Source organism: Perna viridis, chromosome 4 (genome assembly GCF_037379345.1).
Source record: "Perna viridis isolate PV_CMFRI_1.1 ecotype Kerala chromosome 4, ASM3737934v1, whole genome shotgun sequence".
NCBI classification, from domain to species: Eukaryota; Metazoa; Mollusca; class Bivalvia; order Mytilida; family Mytilidae; genus Perna; species Perna viridis.
The window spans coordinates 45,734,433-45,759,924 of record NC_142448.1 but is presented as its reverse complement, the minus strand read 5'-3'; the positions used below and the strand labels follow the sequence as shown (position 1 = coordinate 45,759,924).

At 32.2% G+C, this 25,492-nt stretch overlaps 1 protein-coding gene across 4 annotated transcripts; it reads left to right on the top strand.

Annotated features, from left to right (window-relative positions):
• Positions 1-543: 543 nt before the first annotated feature.
• Positions 544-25,227, top strand: LOC148620269 (DNA-directed RNA polymerase III subunit RPC8-like). Of its 4 annotated transcripts, XM_088581021.1 has the most exons (10): positions 564-672; positions 1,882-2,645; positions 2,885-2,939; positions 3,412-3,547; positions 5,848-5,944; positions 13,649-13,735; positions 15,917-15,980; positions 17,296-17,382; positions 19,999-20,116; positions 23,168-25,227. In XM_088581021.1, coding segments are annotated over exons 3-10 (642 nt in total). In that variant the 5' UTR covers positions 564-672; positions 1,882-2,645; positions 2,885-2,937; the 3' UTR covers positions 23,219-25,227. The 4 variants fall into 4 exon arrangements, with proteins under 4 accessions (XP_088437149.1, XP_088437148.1, XP_088437147.1 ...); XM_088581023.1 differs by lacking the exon at positions 1,882-2,645 and having other exon boundaries at positions 544-672; XM_088581024.1 differs by lacking the exon at positions 1,882-2,645 and having other exon boundaries at positions 565-942.
• The last annotated feature ends 265 nt before the right edge of the window (positions 25,228-25,492 follow it).

Below are 25,492 nucleotides of genomic sequence, written 5' to 3'. Positions count from 1 at the left end.
GATGATTCATCAACTACATGCATTTGTAAGGCCAATGTCGCCAATCAAAGAAGTGATTGTCAAAGCTTCATTTGCAGTATAGGTAACCAGGAGAATTTTTCAATTAAAGTTATGATGGTCTTAAGTTGATGCCTCATGTTATTTATGGATAGTTTGCCAATCAGATTAAACCAAATCACATTAACAAATGGCATCGCGAAGAACTCCCCTACATGTAAGCAAAGAGAGGACCCCAATAACAAATTAAACACCAGCAAGCCCCAGTTTAAATGGAGAGTTAAGAGTGTAATCGTTGTTTATATTCGTATTATAGACATGTACACATGTAATTAAAGATCTGGTTAAGTTTTTTACGATTCCAACTATGTTTTATAAAACCGTTTTGTCATTATATTTGTCAAAAGCCTTATAATTGTACACCTATGAATCACGACAATATTTGTTGTTTTGTTGTTGTTGGTGTTATTTTTGTTTTGTTTTTTGTTTTGTTTTGTTTGTTTTATTTTGTTTTGTTTGTTTCTCTGGTTGCCTCCGGGTTCATTTTACTTTGACTGGCTGAAAGCGTCCTGTTGACGAGGACCTGGAAATTGAAAGTAGACATTATTGCATGCTGGATACTTTATTTTTTTATTAGACACTGGTACATGTAGCAAGATCTGTTAACATATTTTTGTAAGTGTACAAGAAGAGTTGATGCGTTCAATATTTTATAATTATTTTTGATGCTTTATAACACACATGGGCTAATCCTTAAGTTATGTCGGTTTTAAATAATAAAAGCTCATTGTGACATTAGAGCTTGTTGTAATGTTTTACATGTACGACTTTAAGTAAAGCTTTTGAACTTTGAACTGCTCACTTGCTTCGAATTGATCAGCATGGTCAGTGTCTGATAAAAAGAGCGGTGTGAACTCCCTGCCCCCTCTGGATCTGCCTTATTATGTATGTAATATGCATATTGCCTATAGGGTATATATGTAAGTCTCGTCATGTGACTCTGGATTTTATTAGAATGGGTCCTGGTCTATCATTGCATGAGATTCGTCATTAACACATCAATGGGTTCAATATAAAAAGCAAATTTTTTTTAGTGTAAAAATACTAATAAAGAATGACAATATCTAGTTCTGCAAAATTAAAATGTTTAAAAAAGCGTAAAATGGAAGATTTACCATTGCGATTGCAGCGTTTCGATTTCCTGGAAGTAAACAACAAAATGCAGATTGGTCTTTGGATTTCAATATGTTCTAAATTGGAAATTTAGGAAGAGAAACTGAAACTAGAACGAGACTGACAAACCCTCTAACAGCAAGCACTTTGTTCATAAATATTTAATGAACATAGTAAAACTTTATTCAGTTAATATAGTTAATTCATAAAGCATCACTAATATTACAGGGCTGGATCCAGACACTTTGAAAAGGGGGAGGGAGAGTGCAAGCCGTGGTTTATCAGAAAAAAGGTGGGGTGCTGGGACAAAATATTTGCCCGTTTTTGTCAATTTAACATGAAAATGACATATTTTCCAATAAAAAGGGCAGTGTGAAACCCCTGCCCCCTCCGGATCCACCACCGTATTATATATAATATACAATGTACATATTGCCTATAACAGCAAGCACTGTGAGTTTCACTGTAACAAAGTTTTGCAATGGCAAAACAAGATTCTCTTTAATTTCATAAACATTAAAACAGCTCTTGACAGTTTTGATAGATGTTGTATGTAGTAAATACTAACAGCATATAGATTACCAGTTAATTAAGGCATTCTACAACAATTATGAATGCTGTCTTATCTATAACGGAGAACAATTTGACTGGTTGAATGTACCCCCAGGAGTTAGGCAATGCTGTATTATGTCTTACTTCTCTTTGTCATAGCTAGAGACTGGTGTATGAGATCAGCATTAGGAATTCAGGTATAAGATGGGCATTGTAATCATTCTTGGAAGATCTTGAATTTGCAGATGATATTTGTCTCCTCTCTAGTAACAAAGCAGCAAAACTGACTAGAGACTATTGCACAGTCAATAGGTTTAGATATTAATGTAAAGAAGATGAAGATATTAATTAGCAATAAATATAATCTGTACTACATGTACAGAATTTGAGGATGATGATGTAGAAGAAGTATACAACTTACAACGTACTTGGGCACCATCATAAGCAAGGAAAATGGAACATTGAAAGACATATCATTAAGAATGACCAAGGCAATACCAGCTTTTTATCAACTTAGTCCTTTATGGAGATCAAAAAAAAAATTCTGTTAAAACTAAGATCAGGATCTATAGTAGTAATGTCAAATCCATATTACTCTATGGATCAGAATGCTGGAAACTGGTTCAGAGTGATTTAAAGAAGCTGTCATCCTTCCATAACATCTGCCTTCGCTAAATCTATTGACCAAAAAAGAACTCTATTAAAGGTCTATGAAGTAAAATATTGCAGAAAATCAAACATCAGAGATGGTGGTAGATAGAGCATTTCATTATATTAGAATTAACAAGGTATGCCCAGGTAATGTCACTTTAAGGTGAACTAAAGTGAAAAGAAATAGGGGGAAACCTGAAGAACAGACAGACTTGGCTTCAGCTAATCTCAGTGTTATGTGCAGATATGCAGGAAGAGGACTAAGTAAGTAGGTGAGTTCCACCGTACTTGAAATTTCATTTCATTCTCATAATTTGTACATTTCTGGAACAATGTCAGTTCTGCATGGAAGGAGTGAATATTTTTCACACAACCTATGACGTAAACAAATGCACATCAAAGATTGTTGATATAACTGACCATCTGTTTCGAGAAGATTATGAATGCTTTTCTTATCTTAGAAAAGCTATGGTTTTGTTAGTATAATATGATCAAAGCTATATTTTTTCAGAGGCAGGTTTCGTTCATGTACTGCCAGTGGAACTGAACAACAGAGAAAGATACATGTATGTATGGACATTTCATGAAGTTTTTGAACCATATTCATTTCTTTTTAAAATTAGAAGAAAAAAAAAATAGGAAAGACCTCAAAAAAGGATTGACTTATTTTTACTGTGATGTGATGTTTAATAAAACATTTGTATTTATTTGGTTATAGAAAATGTTAAATTTTCTCTGTAAGGACAATCACTTTTTGCTACTTCCAGTAAAACACACATCTTCTTGGATTGTTTATCTCTTTGCCCTTCTCTTGTGTTCTAGGATAATTTGTTCCTTTATCCATCCTTAGTTTTCTAGCATGATATATCACTTTGTCCATCCTTTGTTTTCTAGCATGATATATCACTTTGTCCATCCTTTGTTTTCTAGGATGATATATCTTTTTGTCCATCCTTAGTTTTTAGTTTTTATTTATCCTTTTGTCCATTCTTTGTTTTCTATGTTTATTTATTCCATTGTACATCTTTTGTTATCTAGGATAAATGACATTAAAGACCAAACAATGTTTGTCTTAGTTGAGATGAAGGATACAGTAAGAATTCCTCCATGGCTGTTTAATGTCAAGTTTAATGATGCCATTGTGGAGGCGCTGAATAAAAAGTTTGCCAACAAGGTAAGCACAGTGAAATTTGTCTGAACTGAGCACCTCTCATATAATGGAAATAGTTGACAATTGAAATCTGAATAAATTGAAACATCATGGTATGTGTCTTCCAGGATCCTAACTTACCTAGATATTTTATATAAGTTCTTCCAATTTTTCACTGAAAACTTTTAAATGAATAAAACAATTAAAACATAAAGTATAAATGAGGTACAAAAGAAAACAGTTATGGCAGATAAAAATTTGATGGACTATGTTGATATCTTATTAAGGACATAGATAAGTTATTAGTTTTTAACCAAGTTGTCTACAGATTTTATTCCTACTGATTTACTTCTATTTTATCTCAAAATTGAAATGTAATCATGTTTAATTTTATACATTCATATAATGCCCTAATTAATGGTATGACTGTGGTCTGTGTCGTCCGTAGACACTTAGTTTTCATGCAATAACTTTAATATTAGTAGGTTGATCTTTTTATAACAAGGTTGCATTAAACAAAAGGAAGTTTAGTAATGACTTTGTGGGTTATGCTCCTACATGTTTTAGAATGAAGGACCAGAATAGGTAAAAAAAAACAAGCATTTCAAGTAATTTAAATCAGTAAGAGCATAGGAATCTCTATGATACTGTTACATATATAATTATACACCACAATGGGCAGACCGGTATGATTGATTTTGGGGGTCTAGACGTAAACATTTTAGAAATTAGGTACCAAAAAGGAGACAGAAATATACATTCTCCTGATATCCAGACATTAACCTGACTATTAGGAAATGGATCTCTTTGAAATTGTATTACAAGGAGCTATTCCACCAAGTGAATGCAGGGATTGAATTTTGAGGTTAAGACTGGAACCCTGTTTGGAATTAGAGCTAAATAAGGGCCCGAAAAGAGCATTTTCTCTAAGTTCGAACAATAACTTAAGTAAAGGTGAATGGATCTCATATTGATTTTACTACCAGCTACCTTACCACAAAAGGAGAACTTGGATAGATATTTGAACCAAGTAAGAATAACGGGCCACACACCTGCCAGAAACTAGTTGTTTTTTCTGGTAGCTGGATAATAACTTGAGTAAAAAAGGAATGGATCACTGTGAAATTAAAGACAAGGTGCTATACTCCCTAAGAAAGATTGAGATTGGTTTGTGTTGAAAGGGGTCAAAAAGTGACCATTTGGATTCTGGTTCAAATTCTTATCCTGTGTCAAATATATAATTGTGATCAAAATTCAAAGCTGTATCAAGTTTGATTGAGTGTTCGTACTTGCCCCAACTGTTCAGGGTTTGAATTCAGCGGTTGTATCAAGCTGTGCCCTGCAAAGCGTTTTATTACCCAATGTTGCCATTTAAATGTCACTTACTTTACCTCCAAGTAATATTGACACCAGCCTTTGAAAAAACAGTGTTAATCTTCATGATTTATTTCTGTTCTAATAGAACAGTCATTTTTATACCTTTAATGTTATCTGAAGAGTCCACCATGTTAGAAGCATGCACAAAAGAGTACCATAAGTTGCATTTTGTCCATGTTTAATATAATTACAAATTAGATTTTATCTACTGTGATAGTACTAATATTCGTAGCAATTTTTCTTGGTTTTCATGGGTAGGCCAAACCACAAAATTTGGTTCCAAACGAAAGGGGTATTTCCTTTGAGGTGTTTATTGAAAATCTCAAAACCTTGATTTCAAGAATCCACAGATTTGTGTTTCTTCCCTAATCCTCGAAAATTGGTACATTGTACCCATGAGTAAAAGTACTTCCACAGTATTCTCTAGGTAAACAATGACAAACTACTTTTATTACTACCAACCCAAACTATCATATGATGGGTATTAAGAATATATCATCTCTACATCTTACATTCTAACATATTGAAAATACCACATCTCATCATATCTTGGGGATGTATCATCTTCAGGGATTTTAACATATTGATAATACCACATCTCATCAGATCGTGGTGATATTTAATTTTCAGGGATTTTAACACATCAATTATGCCACATCTCATCAGATCAAGACCCCTTGACCTTTTTTTAATGGATTTTGAGAAAAGTTAAAAAACATGTAGATGTTCTGGAATGAAGAAAATGATTGTTCAAAGCCAAGGGAATAGGCCTAAAAGATCACCGATTTACTACATAGATTAAATTTGCCTTAGTTTTCCCTCAATTTGCCAAGTTCTGAGAGAATCAATGATCTGATTAATGTATAGTTTTGAAAATTCTTTTCACATTTTGATAACTTTGAACACAAAGAAGTGGTTTTATTCACACATGTCTTGATATGTTTTAGGTTGTTCATAATGTTGGTTTATGCATTGCTTTGTGGGATATTACAAAGATAGAAGAGAGTTTTATATTTCCTGGTGATGGTGCCTCACACTCTGTTGGTAAGATAATCAGCATTTTATTTTACATGTTGAGTACTTTTAATTTTTGTAATTACATTGTACATGAATACTTCTATATGCATGTTCAAACTCTTATGTTGTTGACTGTAAGTAGTACCATCAAATAACCCTTCACTTAATAAAGAACTTTTAAACGATTTACAGTGGTAATTAACTATGATTAATATGTAATATTGTCTGGTATTGCACCTACCAAGAACCCACAGGATTTGTGGCCTATTATTTAAGCATGCTATGTATAATGTCTGAAGGTACCTTGCACTATAGAAAGACTGACATATAAACTGAAGGCTGTCTGCCATTCAATGCTTTTAAAGTTTTTATATGACCGCAAAATTTGTTTTTCAGTCATATAATGGTATCTCCTTGTTTGCATTGTCATTGTTGAATGATGTCCATTAACTTTAATTTATTTACAAAAACTTTTGTATAACTTAACCAATCTTTTTGAAATTTGAACACATTGTTCCTTTAGTTTCCTTTAGTTTTTTGTTTTTGATATGATAGGCTTATCTTTAACTGTTTTGGCCACACCTCTTTTTTTATTTCTGTTCAAATTTCAAATGAAAATCCCTGACTGTAATTTTCAATCAGATTTCAGATGTCAACTACAGTTTTGAGTGATGGGGGGTCAAAGGGGCAAAACCCCAAAAAGTCTTTTTTTTTTTTTTTTGATAAGACTTTGAAAAGTTTAAATTAATTTTCAAATTTTGTGCTTTATTGTGTCCTATCCAGTTGCTATGTCCATACTTAACTTTAAGCCCCAATGCTAAAGTGTGTCAAAAAATAATATTGTGTTCACACTTGTTCCAACTGTTCACGAAGCTCAGTATATTGATTATATTACCTTAAAAAATCTTCTGCTCAGAAACTACAGGCCAGAATGAAATATTAATTGGTGTTATTGTTCCTTAGGGTATTCTGCACAAACTGACTGTTTGAATTTTGATCCATGAAAAAGCATGGCCACCATTACTAAGATTAGGACATAGGGGTCTGGCAGCAGTTTTTCACATATATCTTCAAATCCGTAAGATTCAGCCAAATTCTGACATGAGGGCAAAAGTGTTTAAAATGATGAAATTTATCTTTTTCCAAATTTTCATTTTCATTAAAATCTGATGATTTATGTTGAAGTTATTGCCCTTTGTTGACATTTTTTGCTATTTTTTATCATATCCTTAAAAAATTCTCCTCCTTATAAACTGTAAGACACAATTCAGTGAAGGTTAGTGTGATCGTTCCAGAGGGTAGTCTGCACAAAATTTGATTTTGAAAAAAAACATGACCACCGTTGCTAGAAATAGAACATATGGATCATACAGCAGTTTTTTGTATACGTCTTCAAAACTGTAAGGTTTGGCCATATTCCGATGAGGTAAGAGTGTTCAGCATGATGAGATCTATCTTTTCAATTTTTTATTATTTTAAAATCTATTAGCCCATGCTGTAGTATTTTTTTATTATATTACATTTACATGTAACAATCTTCTCAGAAATTACTGGACAGAATTTTTATCCATTTACTTAGTAAAAGATGGTTGCTTTTACAAAAAATAAAATATAGCTTTCCAAAGCTTGTAGGCAGTTCAAACTCTTAAGAGTCTCTAGTTTTATTCTTGGTTCAATTTTCAATGGAGTAATCAAGGGAACCAAGGTTATAGCGGTAATCAAAAGAATGTAATCCAGGGACAAAGACCAGACATGGAAAACAGACATACACAACAAAGAACAGAAAGTAACTAAAATCATACATACAAAGTAACAAAACCAAATGAGCAACTCGGATTCCACTAAAAACTGGGAGCATGGACAAGGTACACTGTTATGGTAATCATCCTCTGTTTTTCTAGAAACACCGAGTTGCTTATAAAATGTCAAATCCGGGGTAGACAAACTAGGCAAGGAAAACTATGACCCGTTGAATAAATCAGTTTCATGGTGCGGATGGATACACCATAATGATCCACGAGTTCATGATGACGACCATAAAACTTCTGTATTGGTGACTTCAATCTTGTAGCAACATAACCCTGTTCCAGAAGCCTATTTGTTAGAGTTCTAGCGCGATACAACAATTCTGAATGAAAAGTCATCACATTTGTCGTAAAGTTTGGTCAATAGTTTTCCTTTACCATCGATTTCTAAGTGTAAATCAAGATATGAGGCTGACTTCACAGTGTCTGTAGTATCCTTTATCTCAAGTTCTATGGGGTAGATGCGATGTATCAAATCCCCGAAATTGGGATTGTTTAAAGATAATACATCATTTATATAGCGAAAATTGAGATTAAAGAATCGAACTAAATGATATTCTTTCTTTCGGATCAGATCAGCTATAAAGTCAGCCTCATTAGAGTGAAGGAAAAGGTCAGCAATTAAAGGAGCACAATTTGTTCCCATTGGAATGCCAACTGTTTGTTGAAAAACATGTCCACCACACTGGACAAATGTGTTGCCGATTAAAAATTCCAGCATTTTGTAAACATCTTTCTCTGTATATTTGGAAGATGATTTGGAATTATTTCTCACAAAGTATGAGGAATCTCTACCAAGAATTGTATATTTGTATCTAGGTGTACCATCTTTTTTGGAAAAACAATGATATATAATGTTTTTAAGTCAGGATTTTAACTGGGTATGGGGAATAGTAGTACACAGTGTTGAAAAATCATAGGTTTTAATGCTATTATATTCAGATTATAGTCTTGAACTGATTGTCTCCAAAAGATCTTTCGAATTTTTCAGGATCCACATTGAATTAATACCATTACGGTAAATTAAATTAAATTGTATAATTAAATTAAATTGAATTCTATAATTGAATTTCCAAACCATGTGTTGTGTCCAAAATGAACTGTAAGTCCCTATACTTAAGAGTGTCAAAAACTGGTATTGGGTCCATACTTGCCCCAAGTGACTAGTTTGAAATGCTGCAGTTGTAATCATGCTGCACCTTGCCAAGCTGTTTATATTTTTTTATACAACCTCAAAAAATTTGCTGTCATACATTGGTATGACACTGTTGTCATCTTTGTATGTGTTGTGTCATCCATTGACACTTAGTTTTTGTGTGATAACTTGAGTATTAGTTGGTTGATCTTTTTGAAATTTTTTAACAAGGTTACAAACCTTAAAAGGAAGGTTAGTATTGATTTTGGGGGTTATAGCCCTACCGTTTGAGAATTAGGTGCCAAAAAGTGGTTTAAACAAGTATTTTCATAGAATTTAACTATGAACTCCAGTAAAAGCATAGGAATGTCTATGATATTGTTCCACAATATTCTATACCACAATGGTCAGATTTGGATTGATTATGGAAGTAAGACTTGAACTTATTAGAAATAAGGGCCCTTAAAGGGACCAGAAACATGCATTTTCCTGATGTCCAGACAGTAACTATTGACTATTATTTTTTTGTCTAATTTTCAATTTTTTTTTTGTTGGGTACTTTATGAAAATCTGTGCCTGCATTATCTGAAAGAAAGAATATCGTTTTGATAGATCCTTTGATCTCAGTTTCCGCTATATAGATGATGTATTATCTTTAAACAATCCTACAGTTCTTGAACTGATCCGCGCAATGATTTGACAGATTGATGACAGTTGACTGATTGATCGCTGATGGACCGATGACCGGTGACCGATCTGATCGTAGTCTTGTTACGTAAAATGAAGTAAGATCTGTTTGAAATAAAAAAACATGTAAAATAAAAGTATAAATTGATGTTTTAATCTATTACATTTTGTAAATATGTGTCAAATTGACAAAGAAAACAATAAAACTGTAAAATATAGTGACCGCTCTGTGGTCACATGATGCAATCATCGGTGTAATGGATCGTTTTTACAGATCGATGACTGACCAGAAACTGATCGGTGACCGATGACTGATTGCAATTTTTGTTGCACGGATTGGTTCATTACTGTAATTTCAGGGATTTGATACATCACATCTACCCCAAAGAATTTGAGATAAAGGATACTACAGAAACTGTGAAGTCAGACTCATATCTTGATTTACATATACACAAAGCAATACATATAATCAAGCACAAAATAAGCATAGCATGCACTAATTAAAACATATTAATGTAGCAGAGAAATAAACATGAAAGTATATAAACTTGCAGAAACTAAATCTAATGCAGAAGTACTATTATTCAAGCAGAAGCCAAACAAAACGTATAGCTGAAAATAAGCATGATATCTAAAAGAAAGTTACCTGCATTCAGAGCAGCGACATTCCAAACCATTCCAGGACTTAATTAGGCTCTTGAAATGAGAAAAACTGTTTTCTGTCCTGAAATGGTTTGGAAGGCTGTTCCAGAGTGTTGCCACAGCAAATTTAAAAGATTTTTTACCATATCTGCTTGACCTGAGACACCTCCAATAAGTTTACATACCTGAAAGAATATTTAGAATTTTTTACATTTACCAGATTTTTTAGAAATACAGAGGCAATATTATTAACCATTTTAAAAGTTTCTAAAGCCATAGTTCTTATCCGTCTGATCTGCAGTGAAGGCATCCTAGCTTTGATGAGGAGTTCCTGGAAAGAGCTGTTATAGTCCTCATATACAAAACGAAGAGCTCTTTCTTGCACTTTTTTGAATTTGTTTTAATTCTTTTCTGTACTCAAAATTAATCAAAGTATGAAATATAGTTAGTTTACTTAAACGATCCAAATAAGAGCCTAGTCTGTTGCTGAGATGCCTTCCTGCAGATCACACTGATATGATCATCAAAATTTAACTTATAATCAATCTCAAGTGAGGACTGAATTTTGAATTTTGATGGAGGGATTTTTCTCAAATGTATTTTTCCCCACTGCAGGAACTTGAAATTTATCAGGATTTGCCTGCATTTTATTAAACCGAAACCAATCAATCAAAATTTGAGACTCAGATTCAAGGGTAGAGATTAACAGGGTCAGGGTTACAAAAAGACAAGGTATTATCGTCTGCATAATTATATAGGCGCCCTTTTTTCAAAGAGGAAAATGTCATTTATAAAAACGTTACACAACAAAGTCCTTCAGATGGAGCCCTGAGTTGCACCTTTATGAAAGATCCATTAAAACTGCTGCTACATATTAGTGTTTGTCAAGAGCAGCTCGCCAATCTTCTAAAACTCTTAAGTAGGGTGGTCTGGCATCCATGACCACGTCTGAAAGCACATAAAAAATATTTTGTCAAAATAATGAGATAATTGCATTTAATATATCTTTTCAAAAACTTTAGAAAATATAGGAAGGATACTTACAGGTCTATAATTTTTTTTTTCACAATGGATCATTTTTCTTGAGATAATTTTTTGCCTTTTTTTAGAAAGAATGTATTATAGTTTTAGAGTTGCTCCATCTGTCAGTCTATTATGCATTTCTTCTTTTTGTGCCCCTTGTATAGCCGACTTCTTGTTACCTGTATTGCTAAAGGTAGAAGCAGGTCTAGGAGTTGGGTCACTCCATCTGTCCTTCCATCTATAACACTTCAGTTTGTCATTACAACACCTCTGAAACTACTTTACAGAAATTCCTGAAACTTGGTATGTAGCAAGAACACCATATGTAGTTAGGCATGTTATCAGGAAATTTTGATTCTCTAATTTAATGGCAGTTATGCCCCTTTGAACTAAGAATTAACCATAAATCATTTTGTATTGTATCAGCTTGTCATCGCAACTCCTCTGAAACCACTCTATAGAAATTCCTGAACTTGGTTTGTAGCAGGAACACCATATGTAGTTGTTCATAATATCAGGAAATTTTGATTCACTAATTTCTATGGTAGTTATGCCCTTTGAACTTAGAATTTTTATCAAAAATCATCATGCATTAGCTTGTCATCTCCACTTCTTCCAAACTACTTACATTGTAAGTACATGAAACTTAGTATGTACACCATATTTTGTTGTGCATATTATTAGGAAATGTTGATTGTCTATTTTTATAGGAGTTATTTCCTTAGATATTTACTGAAAATCATCATGTATCAGCTTGTCATTGCAACTCCTCTAAGAATATCAAACAGAATTTCGTAAACTTGATATGTAGCAAGAACACCATATGTTATTGTGCATATTATCAGGAAATTTTATTCTCTTAATTATTGGGATTTATGTTCCGTATTTCTGTATATCTGTTTTAAACACTTCTTTAGTCACATTTTTCTCAACATCTATAAAACACAGTTGCAATGCAATGCAGGTTCAGACATCAGTTGGTGTTTAGAAGACAATTATATTTTTTGACTTCAATTTTCATATGTTTTTAGATAACGTTTTTTTAATTAGTTTTATTTCTTTTCACTTTTAATTTTCATTGATAATTTTACATAGAAATTGAATTGTAACCTTGATCTAGTTAAGATAAGATAGTCGTTGTTTGTCTGGTCATCCAGTACATGGAACTAATTAATTATTTTGATAGCGGTCAGCTGTTTAACATATTTAATGATCTGTATCAGACAGACAATGAGAAAGTAAAAGTTCAAATTGGTTAATTTGGGGAGTTTTCCCGTTACATTTAGGTTAATTGGGTTTATTTGTTCAGATTCGGCACATAATTATGGTCAGTTAGAGTTCGATCGGTAAACATTGTATTCAAATATGTGAATGTATATATTATGTAAATAAACGTAGGATTAGAAAGATCGTTTTTAATCAAAATCATGGTCGTAGACAAAAGTTATAATGCTCGTTGTCTAGCTTCCAAATTACATAATTGAACAAACAAACGTAAAATCGCTTCCACTGCGCAATCACTCTGCTCCAGTTGGTCTAGCTTGTTGTATTCATACAAGACTGTGTTTCTTCAGAATTTTTGAAAGAATAGTAATACAAAAAATGTGAAATTGTTTAATTTCACATACAGATGTATTGATGATGTATTGCCCATTATCAGCTTTTCTTTTGGTAAATGGTTACCTACCTTCCGTATATCCACCAGAGCTTGAGATAAAGGAGACTACAGAAACAGATTGTTCAGCATCTTTATTGGGTCTGGAATTCAATATTTTTAAAACTTTAAAAATTTTTAAAATTATAAATTTTCCTTACCTGTGCAATATACCTTCATCTCCTACTTACGATGTTTATATTTCACATTTGATTCGCTACGCTAGAGTAAGTACTAACTACTCCGATTTCCTGGAATGCCATTAATTTCTGCAGAACAGACTCCTGAATCAAGTGTATGAGGAAATGTGTCTCAAAAAATCTCTTACCATATTCCTTTTCAGATATTTTTTGGTAAATTATTTTTTTTACTGATATGACCACTGATTTACTGATTATGACACTATAGCAAGCAAATGCTATTTAATTACCGCGGTATATTCACACGGCAATGAGGGAGGTTTTGCACACTGTAAAACCCAGATTTAACCCACCATTTCTTTTGAAATGCTTGTACCAAATCAAAACCATTGCAGTACCAGCTATTCTAGTGATGTAATATCCATTTTGTGAGATTTATTTTGGGCTTGACTTGATAATGGATCATATTAGTGTTCGGTAATTTTGTTGGCACCCTTATTCAGTAGTTACAAAGAGGATTCCAAAAGGTACAGATTAATGTGATAGTTTGCCAATCATTTTTTCTTTATATTGTCTTTTTTCAGTAGGGGATGTTATGTTTTCATTAATACTTGCAATACTCTTGTTTATCTTGTTTATTTTCAGTTCATTTTAGATATGTTGTGTTTAGACCATTTATGGATGAAATTTTGGTTGGGAAGACCAAAAGTTGCAGCAAAGAAGGTGTCCATGGTGAGTTAAAAAATATATCAATTTTCTAACCAAGTATCATATTAAGCTCACCTGGTCCAAAGGGCCATGTGAGCTATTGCCATAGCTTGGCATACATTGTTGATATCATTTAAAACTTTTCAAAAATCTACTCCTCTGGGCTTTTGACACTACTCAAAAAATTAAAACAAAACTTATTATGAATGTTCCTTGGAGCATTTTTCCTAGATCAAATGTGTGGATTTTTTATCTGTTGACAAACATGGCCCTGTTACTGAATATAGTTCAGTGGGGTCTGTCACCAGTTTTTTTTTCCTTTATTTTAAAAAACCGTAACTATTAAAAGGTAATGAATTAAAAGATTCCCTGCAAGTTTTAGATATTAATATGTTTAATATATGAACAAATAAACAAAAGTGTGAACATATTTACAATGCTACAAAGTCTGAATGTTAAAGAAATCCACATTAAAATTAAATATTGAGACATAAATTATAGTTCAGTATTGATAGGAAGTACAAAATGGTTTAAAATTTATCAAAATGCTTATATAATTATGTTTACCAGTAAGTATGAATGAATTCATGAGTTCATAGATAAACCATATATCCCATTTAAGAGTTACTTTTATGCCATTCTTACCATTTTTAGCTCACTTTGCCATAGGCAATGTGAGCTATTGCCATCAATTTGTAAACAATTTTTCAGACATCTTTTCCTCTGAAACTGCTGAATGTATTTGGATGAAACTTACCATGATTGTTCCTTAGGGTATCCTGCACATAATGACCATTTGATTTGTCAAAAAATGGCTCTGTTACAAAATGTAGAACATAGGGTTCAGACAGCAGTTTTTCTCATTTAAACTGTTAGGTTTAACCAAATTCTGACATTGGTGAAAGTGTTCAGCATGATGAGATCTATCTTATGGTCAAATTTTGGTGAAAATTTGTTGACCCATGTTGGAGTTATTGCCCTTAATGGAGATTTTTTGCTGTTTATTACTTTAAAAAATTCTTCTCAGAAACTACTGCACAGAATTCCATGAGAATTGGTATGATTGTTTCTTAGGGTATCCTGCACAAAATGACTGTGTATGTTTGATCCGTGAAGAAACATGGCCACTGTTACTAAAAATAGAACATAGGGGTCAAAATGCAGTTTTTTGCGAATAACTCAAAAACCATTGAATTTAGCAAAATTCTGATGGCGGATAATATTGTTCACTATCAGAAGACAGACCTTTTCAAAATGATTCTTTGCCTAATGTTGGAGTAATGGCCCCTGAAACAGATTTTTTTTTTTGGCTATTTTTTTCTCTATAGAATAATGAACATGAAAGCTACTTATAAGATAAACATGATATTCAGAGCTGACTGGGTGTATTGAATTTTCTTTAGGTGGCCATTTTGCAACCATTTTCACTAGTTGCTTGGATTCCAGTGATTTTTGGTTTCTTTAGAAAACATTGTATACTGAGTTGAATAGTGATGCTGAAAGTTTGTTCTTGACAACCATTTTCCCACTAATTTTATACTTGCTTTGATTTCAACAATATTTGGTTTGCATAGTAAACGTGGTCTTTGAGTTGAATAGTGATGATGGAAATGTTGTGTAGCCATGATTTAACTTTATATTATGTTCTTTTTTAGCAAATGAATACTGGGCTAATGCCCAATTAGACCCAGTGGAATGATGGCATGGACCCTTTCCCAGATTTTTTCCAGAGGTTCTCAAACTTTAAGAAGGCATTTCCAACATTTTATAGTGCCTTAGATACTCAGTTGAACTTACAGCATTCATCAATATATGCTCTTTTTCAGCCATTTTTTGTCAAACATGGTAACAAAACATGATACCTTTTCTTAATTAATAAGGCATGGTTTGCATGGTTTGCCAGGTGAGCAATTCAGACTCTGAGAGAGCCTCTTGTTTTGCACTTTTAGTCTATTAAGTATAGCAGTATGCTGAATGAGTTTTAATTCTCCATCATGAAGAGAATATCATCTATCATTAGTAAAAGTTCAGAAAAATCATATAGCATGTTATGGCTCAGGAAATTGCAATATTTGACATTTTTTGCAATTTTCTTGTTACTATTTCTAAAAATCTGTCAGTTTCTTGATACCGTTTCTAAAATTCTTCAAGTTTCATTTAACTTTGAATGTATAATTGATTAATGTAACATTTTTTTTGCTTCAGTCTCCATGGGATTTTTTGATGACATCCTGATACCTTCTGATGCAATGCAACATCCATCCAGATTGTATCCTTTAATATATGGAAGGTTCCTGTAAACTCTTATCAACAAATTAATGCATTTTGGTATTATTTGTCTTAACTCTTATGACTTTTTTTTAAATCATGATAACTGTATATTTATAAGTTTCATAGTGAGTGAGTGTATATTGCTAAATGTCAACTCAAGTTATTTAATTTCAACATCATGAAATTTATAGGAAACCATACACAAACTCAACAGGTTCATAGCACTAGTTCATATAACATTGTCTAGGGTGTGATATTGCAAATATCTAGCCGACTAAAAAGTACATCAAATGACAAAGTCATAAAGAAGAATATAGTATATTCCTGACTCAATCAGACTGTCATATGGATGTTTCCTGACTCAATCAGATTGTCATATGGATGTTTCCTGACTCAATCAGATTGTCAGATGGATGTTTCCTGACTCAATCAGATTGTCAGATGGATGTTTCCTGACTCAATCAGACTGTCAGATGATTCCTGACTCAATCAGTCTCTCAAATAATTACTGACTCAATCAGCCTGTCAGATGATTCCTGACTCCATCAGACTTTCTGATGTTTCCTGACTCAATCAGACTGGCAGATGTTTCCTGACTCAATTAGACTGGCAGATGTTTCCTGACTCAATCAGACTGTCAGATGTTTCCTGACTCAATCAGACTGTTAGATGTTTCTTGACTCAATCAGATTGTCACATGTTTCGTGACTCAATCAGACTGTCAGATGTTTCCTGACTCAATCAGACTGTCAAATGATTCCAGACTCCATCAGACTCTTTGATGTTTCTTGACTCAATCATACTGTCAGATGATGACAGACTCCATCGTACTGTCATGTTAATTCTGATGCCTTCAGACTGTCATTTGGTGCCAGTCTCAATCACACCTCAAGTGATTCCCTCAGACCGTCAGGTAACTCCTGACTCCATCAGAATGCCAGATAAATCCAGACTCTATCAGACTGTTTCCCCCATTGAGGTAGTTGTCTCTTTGATATATTCATTGTATCCATTCTTCATTAAATTTTGCATACTAAATATTGAATAGTTGTGCTGACAAATATACAACAGTGATGTAGGTCCAGACTTGTTATTGGTCATCTTTGAGTGTGACTGCTCATCCATGCACACTTGAGTCTTAAAAATGTTATTGTGTGATCACTAATTAGTTTAAAAGGATAAACTTACTTGTAATGATAAAACAGGTGGTTGAGGAAAGCACCTAGTATCTCCAAAGGATTTTTGCTTATGTTCACAATATGCTTACAAAATTGATATATGATATATATTTATTTTCCTAAACTGTTCCTCAGTGATGATAAAGAACAGCTATGGGCATGGGCATATGAAGCTGATGGAGAAAAACATGATCTTTTCATGGATATAGGTGAAGAAATAAGGTAAAAACATGATCTTTTCATGGATATAGGTGAAGAAATAAGATAAAAACATTGATCTTTTCCTGGATCTTGGTAAAGATATCAGTAAAATCATCTTTTTGCATATCAGGGTAAGGAAATCAGGTAAGAAATGTCTTTTCACAGATCCAAGTGAAGATTTCAGGAGAGGCATGATCTTTTCACAGATCCAGGTAAACAAATCAAGTGAGGCATGATCTTTTTACAAATGTAGGTAAATAAATCTGGTAAATACATGATATTTCACAGATCTAAGTGAAAAAAATTAGGTGAAGATTTAGGTAAAGATATTAGTTAAGAAATGATCTTTTCACTGATCTAATGAAGAAACAGTTAAAATGGTGATATATCCATGCGTATTGATTAGAATATTGAAATTATTCTTGAAGATTCATAGAATTCCTAGGTCATAGTAACAAATTTCCCTTGTTTCATCTGCATTTATTTTATTATTGTAAACGGGCAAGTCTAAGCACAAAAATGTCTTTCATTTGTATTTTTTTTTGGAAAAAAAACTTAGAAATCACTTCCAAGTTTGAAATCATATAGAGATAAACAATGACTTTATCAAAGCACCTGAGCAGAGGATTTGTATGGCTTTTAAATAGATTGATGTGATAGTCTAAAGCAGTTGAGAACATAAAAATTTAAATAAAGTTATTGTTATGCTTAAAAACTAGCAAGACACATTAACTGAATTCTTTTTCTTACTATGACTTGCAAAATTATAAATGAATTATAGGTGCATATTATCATTTTTCCTAAGTTGTTTTGGTTCAAAACATATGTCCATTCATTGATATGCAGGATAGACATGGATTTATATGTTTCTATTGTGATGAAAAGACTAATGACTTTGAAATAATACTTTAACATTACATGTCTTAACACAATGATTGTAAAATAAAATACAGAAAGCTAGCTTTAAATGATCAAAATGGGAAATTTCAGTACCAAAGACATACATACAAAAATGTGCTTATTGTGTTACAAGTGCAACTCAATGGAGGGAAATTCTGGAATTCTGTGGCACAGTCTGTAAATTCAAAATTCATTGAGTGTATGAATGCATGTACGCTGTTTGTGCCCAAACTAAACACTTAAATAGCGGTAGTACATGTATGTTTGCAAAATGTATCTCCTTCATGTAGAAAAGAATAATTTTTATTTCATTATGAACACCCTCCACTTTTCTTTTTACCAGTGTTGCCTTATAAACTCGACTTGTTAAAAACGTTAAAAAGTCTGTAATTCAGTTAAGTGAATATGTTTATAGTGAAAGAATATCAATGAGCTATGACCTTTTATATCTACAACCTCAGGGCAAAAAACCACTACAATTCTTTTTTTTAAAGCTACATGTATAATGTATTTTTTTGTTTGTAACTTATTCTAATCCGTACCAGCTTGATTCATAAAGTAGGTTCAGGAGTAGGATTTGTCTTATCATTGGGAAATTGCCTGCAAAGTGTGGATAAATTAAGCAAATGATAGCTTTTAAACACTCATTTAGAAATTTCTGGATTCTACCCTTCCTTTTGAACATTAAATCCAGATCTGCAGTTGTCGTACATTTTATTCATACATTGAAAATCTACTTATGGATGGTAAGAGTTCACTTAAACATGTTAACCAAAACTTGAATTTTGGGTAAAAACACAGCAGTCACCCAGAAGGTCTTGGTTATAAAAGCATTTTTATAGAAATATCCATGTGCATTTAAATAGACCATGCATACATGTAGGTCAGTTTAATATCTTGTAATTAAAAAAAACACCAAAATACTTGTAAACACATGTAATACACATTTAGGATGTTAATTTAAAATCATTTTAATTTTGATTTATATATGTTTCATTAAATGATATGGACTAAAATAAGTTTCTGGAGTTTAAAAATTTCCATTATTTATCATCAGACATATTTTATCTTGACAGTAACAACAACCCCATTATACAAGCACATAATTGTAATTCAACCCCCTTAAAGCAACACCACTTCATAGAAAAAAGTCTAAATCTCTTAAAAACAGTTATCATTCATAAAAAACTGATATACATGTATTGACTATCATATCAGGTACAATAACCCCATAAAAAAATTGGACTAGAATATGTTAATCTCGAATGAAATTTCGATGCAGCCCAATAATTCATACTTTTCATTTTTAATCGAATATAACAATATTATTAACCCACCTCAGATCAATTTTTACTTGTTTATCAACCATATTTGCAATAAGCATCGCTTTGGAAGGAGCACGTTTATCTGGGGGAGGTAAGCAATACTAATCATGGAAGGTGCTAATAATATATAAAAATATTTGTCATTGACATCAGACCTGTAGACCAGAATTTTTAATGGGGCTCAGAAATGGGCAATTTGGCAAAATTTATGCGGGCTTTGATTGAAATAAACTAATTTTATTCTTGTTTTAACAGTTTCTACACTTTCTTTTGCTTCCATGGAGGGGTCCTCATAATCCCCTGACCCCCCCCCCTTCCACCTAAGAGTATAGACATTTCTCTTGCATAAAATATTTTCTTAGAAAATAGCATGACACTGACATTTAAGAAATATCATTTTCTTATTTCACAGATTTCGAGTTGTAGATGAAACATTTATAGACACTACACCAACAGGTCCCGAAGCGACTCCTGGTGAGACAGCAGATATTCCTGATCCTGAGTCCAAAAAACCTCCATACACAATCATAGTAGGTATTTCATCTGTTTTTGATTGAATCAATTATTAGTCTAAGCCCTACTATGTTTTATTTGACATATTTTCTTTAATGTGACCACCAAGATATTGCAATTGTAGATTTGTTTGACATTGTCTTTTTCTATTACGACATCATAATTTAAGATCAATTTTACACTAGCAACTTTTTGTGAAATTGTTCATTGTTTTTCATGCATTGACTTGTATATCATGAAAATTGAGCTACATGGTATCATATAAGAGTAAGCTTAATGAGATATATTTTTAGAATTATGACCAGAATTGTTCAGTCATTAGAAGCCAAAAGGGCCAAAAACAGCCATTTTATCAAACTTTGTATTAAAATTGCTTATTTCTTGGCCAATTTAAATTGGGTTTTATTGGGATTTTGATTCTAAATACCTTATATCACCAGTTCATCAGAGGAACTTTCCTATTGTTTCTAAACACTACGCAACAATATAGTTCATATGTAACTCCTTTTATATCAAATGACAATTTTAGTAGGATGTGCTGAAAATTGGTAAAATAGGTGAAATGAAACAAAATTTGTAAAAGTGTGTGAAGTTAAATATTGTATTACTATTGATCTACAGATCATATCTTTGAAATCAGTATTTAAGACTTAGAGTAATCAAGGGAACCAAATGTTATAGCAGTAATCAAAAGAATGTAATCCAGGGACAAAGACCAGACATGGAATACAGACATACACAACAAAGAACATAAAGTAGCTAAAATCATACATACAAAATACAAAGTAACAGAAGCAAATGACCAACTCGGATTCCACTAAAAACTGGGAGCATGGACGAGGTGCTCTGATAGGGTAAGCATCCTCTGCTTTGCTAGAAACACTAACATTCAGTTTAAACATTTTAGAATGATTTAATTTGATTGCTTATTTCTCATCTGGGCATGATAGGTTATTTTCCATAAATAACTTGGTACTGTAATGTCATTTACATCAATTAGTCCACAGTACGAAATTCAAATACTTTTCAAACTAAATAAAGGTTTGATGAAATGAAAAATTCTAATTTTGACTTTAGTTAATTAGAAATTAATTATAAATATTATGCTTGCATAACCTGGTCAAAAATTAAAAACAATCCATAAAAAAAATTCAAGTTATAAAGGAAATGCAAATTTATTATTAGTTTCATTTTACATCATATAATCTTCGAAGTTGACTATGCTTGCTTCTATTTTCACAAGGATGAAAACCTCCAGTGCTAACAGCACCTTGATTTGGTATGCAGGGTCGAACAGAGTATGAAGATTTTTTTATTTTTGAGCACATTAAGATTAATCTTAATCATTAAGATTTTAAGTTTAAACTTTGTACCGGCATTTTCAGCAAAACTTTTACTCTTGGGTTTGTTGGATACACAGAATATAGCTGTACTGAAGATTTTAGATTATAAGGCCTTCAAGTAATTTGAATGAAATTTTATTGGAAGGTTGTGTATTATGTGTAGATGTGCAATAGGAAATATTGTTGTTGGTGGCCTCAAAAGGGAGACAAGCCAATTAATACTAACTTATATTCAACCCCATTTGAAGCAGGGGTGTGATCTTGCCCTTAGTAATGGTAGTGCCTTTTTAAATTTAATGATATTTGTACAACCACAAAAAAATTTGTGGTCACTTAATGGTATCATGCTTTCATTGTTGTCCGTCGTCAAACTGTTAAGGAATTAAGAAAAAGAACAATCATTTTCATGATGCCTGAACAAAACCCCCTGGGAAAGGTTGAAGGGGTTTCGACTGAAATTGTTTAGGAATTAGGGGCCAAAAAAGGGCCAGTATTAAGCTACATCGCGATGACCTGACAATAATTTGAATATAACTGAATGAATGTCTTTGAAATTGTACCATTAGGTGCCAAATGCCAAAGAAAGACCAGGATTGATTTGTGGGTTATATGCCATTTATAAATTAGGGGGCAAAAAACACATTTCATGATGTACAGACAATAACAATTAATTGTGAATGGGTCTCTTTGCAATCATACCAAAGATGCCATATCCCAAAGGAAGACTCAGATTGATTTTGGGGCTGTACTTATTCAGCAAAAAGGGGCCACAGTGCTTTTCCTGTATCAAATTTTTAATCGCAATCAAAATTAAGAGCTGTATCAAGCTTGAATAGTGTGTATATATACTTGCTCCAACTGTTTAGGATCATATTAAGTGAAGCATTTTATTTTTTTTAAATTGCACATCATTCCAGATAGGACTTAATATTATGGTATACTTTTGACTATCAGTAAAAAATATTCAACCCCAATGGACTGATTGTTCTCTAATTTGGTGTGTTGCTTTATATATGTATATATGGGGCATATTTTATAAGAGTGATTTTGGGTGCTGTCTGATATCAACTTCCTGTAAGGGTGGGGTATGCCTAGAATGACAATGTTTGTAACTTCATTTTCCTATTAATGTGAGCTCGACCCTTTTGATTTTCTGTTATATTTTTTTATATATATTTTTAGTTATGCTTTATTCATACAAAAAATGGAGCAATATTCCATTTTTGCCTTTGAACTCATTAACACTTCCTTTCATTTCCAGTGTTCACCAATATTAATGCAATAATCCTATATTGTTATTCAGTGGAGACTTTTAAAAACAAAGATGAAATAAAAATTCTATATGTTGAAATGTTGTGTATTTTATAAACAACCAAAACCAAACTGATATAACTGTTGTAACTGATGTGAAAGTGTGTATTATTTATCTTAGAGCTGTCTCTGTGATAAATGAGGTGGCTCTAGAATTGTTTTAAATCTGTCACAAAATTGTTTGGCTGACATTACTAGGACAGTTTTGTGAGTAGTTAGAACTGATCTGATCTACAAAAATGTAGAAAACACATATATACCATACGACTTTTATGTTGAATCAAAAAAGATGACAAATGTATGTTGTTTTTTTGGGGTTTTTTTTTTGTGTATTTCAGACATTTGAAAAGTATGTTGCAATTATTTTCTGTGTAATTTTGTCCTCTATAGAAGATCACTCTTTATATATTATAGGGTACCATTACAGAGCCTGGACTTGGGCTGTTATCGTGGTGGAATGGTTGATACAGTGTTTATATGGTGGAATGGCTGATACAGAATGCTATGTTTTGAATGACTGATACAGAATGCTATCTTTTGAATGACTGATACATAATGCTTCTTTGAATGACTGATACAGAATGCTTCTTTGATTGAATGATACATAATACTGTGTTGAATGACTGATACATAATACTGTATTGAATGACTGATAGAGATTGCTTTGTTTTGAATGACTGTTACTGAATGCTATCTTTTGAATGACTGATACAGAATGCTTCTGTGAATAACTGATACTTAATACTGTATTGAGTACCTGATACAGATTGCTTTGTTTTGAATGACTGTTACTGAATGCTGTTTTGAATGACTGATACATAATTCTGTTTTGAATGACTGATATAGATATGCTATGTTTTGAATGACTGATACAGAATGTTTTGTTTTGAATGACTTGGATGACTTATCCGATTTGCTATAGCTGATAACTACACTTACTTCATAGTGGTCAGTGATATTTGTCTCATAAAGCCTTAGATACCACATACCCCTCCAGGAAGCTTCATGTTCTATATACAGACATATTGTACAAAAAAAAATAAATGCTCAAATGTCATTGTACAACATGTGATAGAGGTGTTCACCTTAATAAATTTGTCTAAAGAAGTGAGAATTTAAACAAATACTTCTAAAAAAATCCATGTTTTTAAAAGCAGTAAAATCGTTAAAATTAGTTGTATTTATTTTTGTTTATGACAAGACATTCTGCACAGCCAAACAATGGACAAGAGTTTATGTGATCTGCTCCTTAATATTTTATTGGTTATACTATTTCATTTTGTTTGCACTAACATTTAGATTGGAACTTTCCCTAGGGGTTAATTTCACACAAAAAATCAAAAGATTGTCTGTGTAGGTACCAGGCACACTCCATGACATTGGTGGCACAGAGTAAATTTGATCCCATGAATTTATTTTTGTTCAAATGTATTTTAAAACTCATGATGATGTCAGAGAGAACAGGGTTTGGATGACTCAGATTATATTTACAAATTTTGTTAAGAAATCTACTAAATTATGAATGGATCAAAGAGTTATTTCCCTTTATTATAAATTTCCAGTGTTTTCTATGCATTTTTTACCCACTGCCCAAGTCTTCCATTGGCAGTCTCTTTATCACAAGTTTTGACATTACTATACAAAATAACTTAAAAGACTTAATTTGCACTTAACCAACCACTGAATGTTTGTAATATCATGTGTTAACTGTTGTAAAACTCATCAATTGAGGCCTATTTCTAAAGTGAAACAGTGATATGGTTTGAAGCCATTTAAGTCACACTAGTTATTCTTACGTCATCGAATATTGTTTTGAATTATTGTATAAATGTGTATAATAGTGTAAGAATTTGTGTTTACTTTATTTTGACATACTATTATTTTCATAAATGTACTAGTTTTCTTGCAGACTATAATATTTAAATTTCACAGATGTTTTGTCTTTTGTATATATTGACAAGATTAAAGCCATCAAGCAATCTTGAAGAAAGCATGTAAATTTAATGAGTTGTAGTAACACCCTGTTTTACTCTTTTTGTATCTGTATGTGGAAAATTGATTATATATTCTACTGTATTCTGAGTATTTTCTATCACTTGCATTAATGCACTTTAGATATTACATATTTACAGATTTACTTTTTTCATCAATGAAATGTTACGGTAATGTTTAGTATTTATGTAATTAAAACAAAAATTTAACTGTCAGGTTTTTGATATGTCAGATATGGGATCTTATAGGCAGTTCTCAGAACGCTTTCATTTAGTCTCATAAACATACATGTATGCTATGTCAATCATTTAATCAGAATCCTAATTCAGAGGTGCATCGAGTTTGAATGGTGTGTCCATTCTTGTTCGTACTGCTCAAGGTTTAACTTTTTTGGGTGGTCTCAAGTTGTATTGCAAAGCATTTCATTTGTAACTTACATTTTTTAGAAAGCAAATTTCTATTAATAAAAATTTGATTGTAAATACTGATCTTGAATGAGTAATTTATAATGGAGCAACAATCATTGATACAACTGTAAACAAATACTTCAGCAGACTTCGTTGTTCAGACAGATTCACAACCATTCCCTGGGATCTTATATTTGGTTCATGGTTAATTTTTTCCATCAAAGAAAATAAATATTTCTAATTTAAATGTTGATATGGATATTATGTATCCAGCAGCTTGGAAATAATCATTTTAAAAATAAAACCCCAGGGCAGAGCTTAATGGAAAACCTATACATGT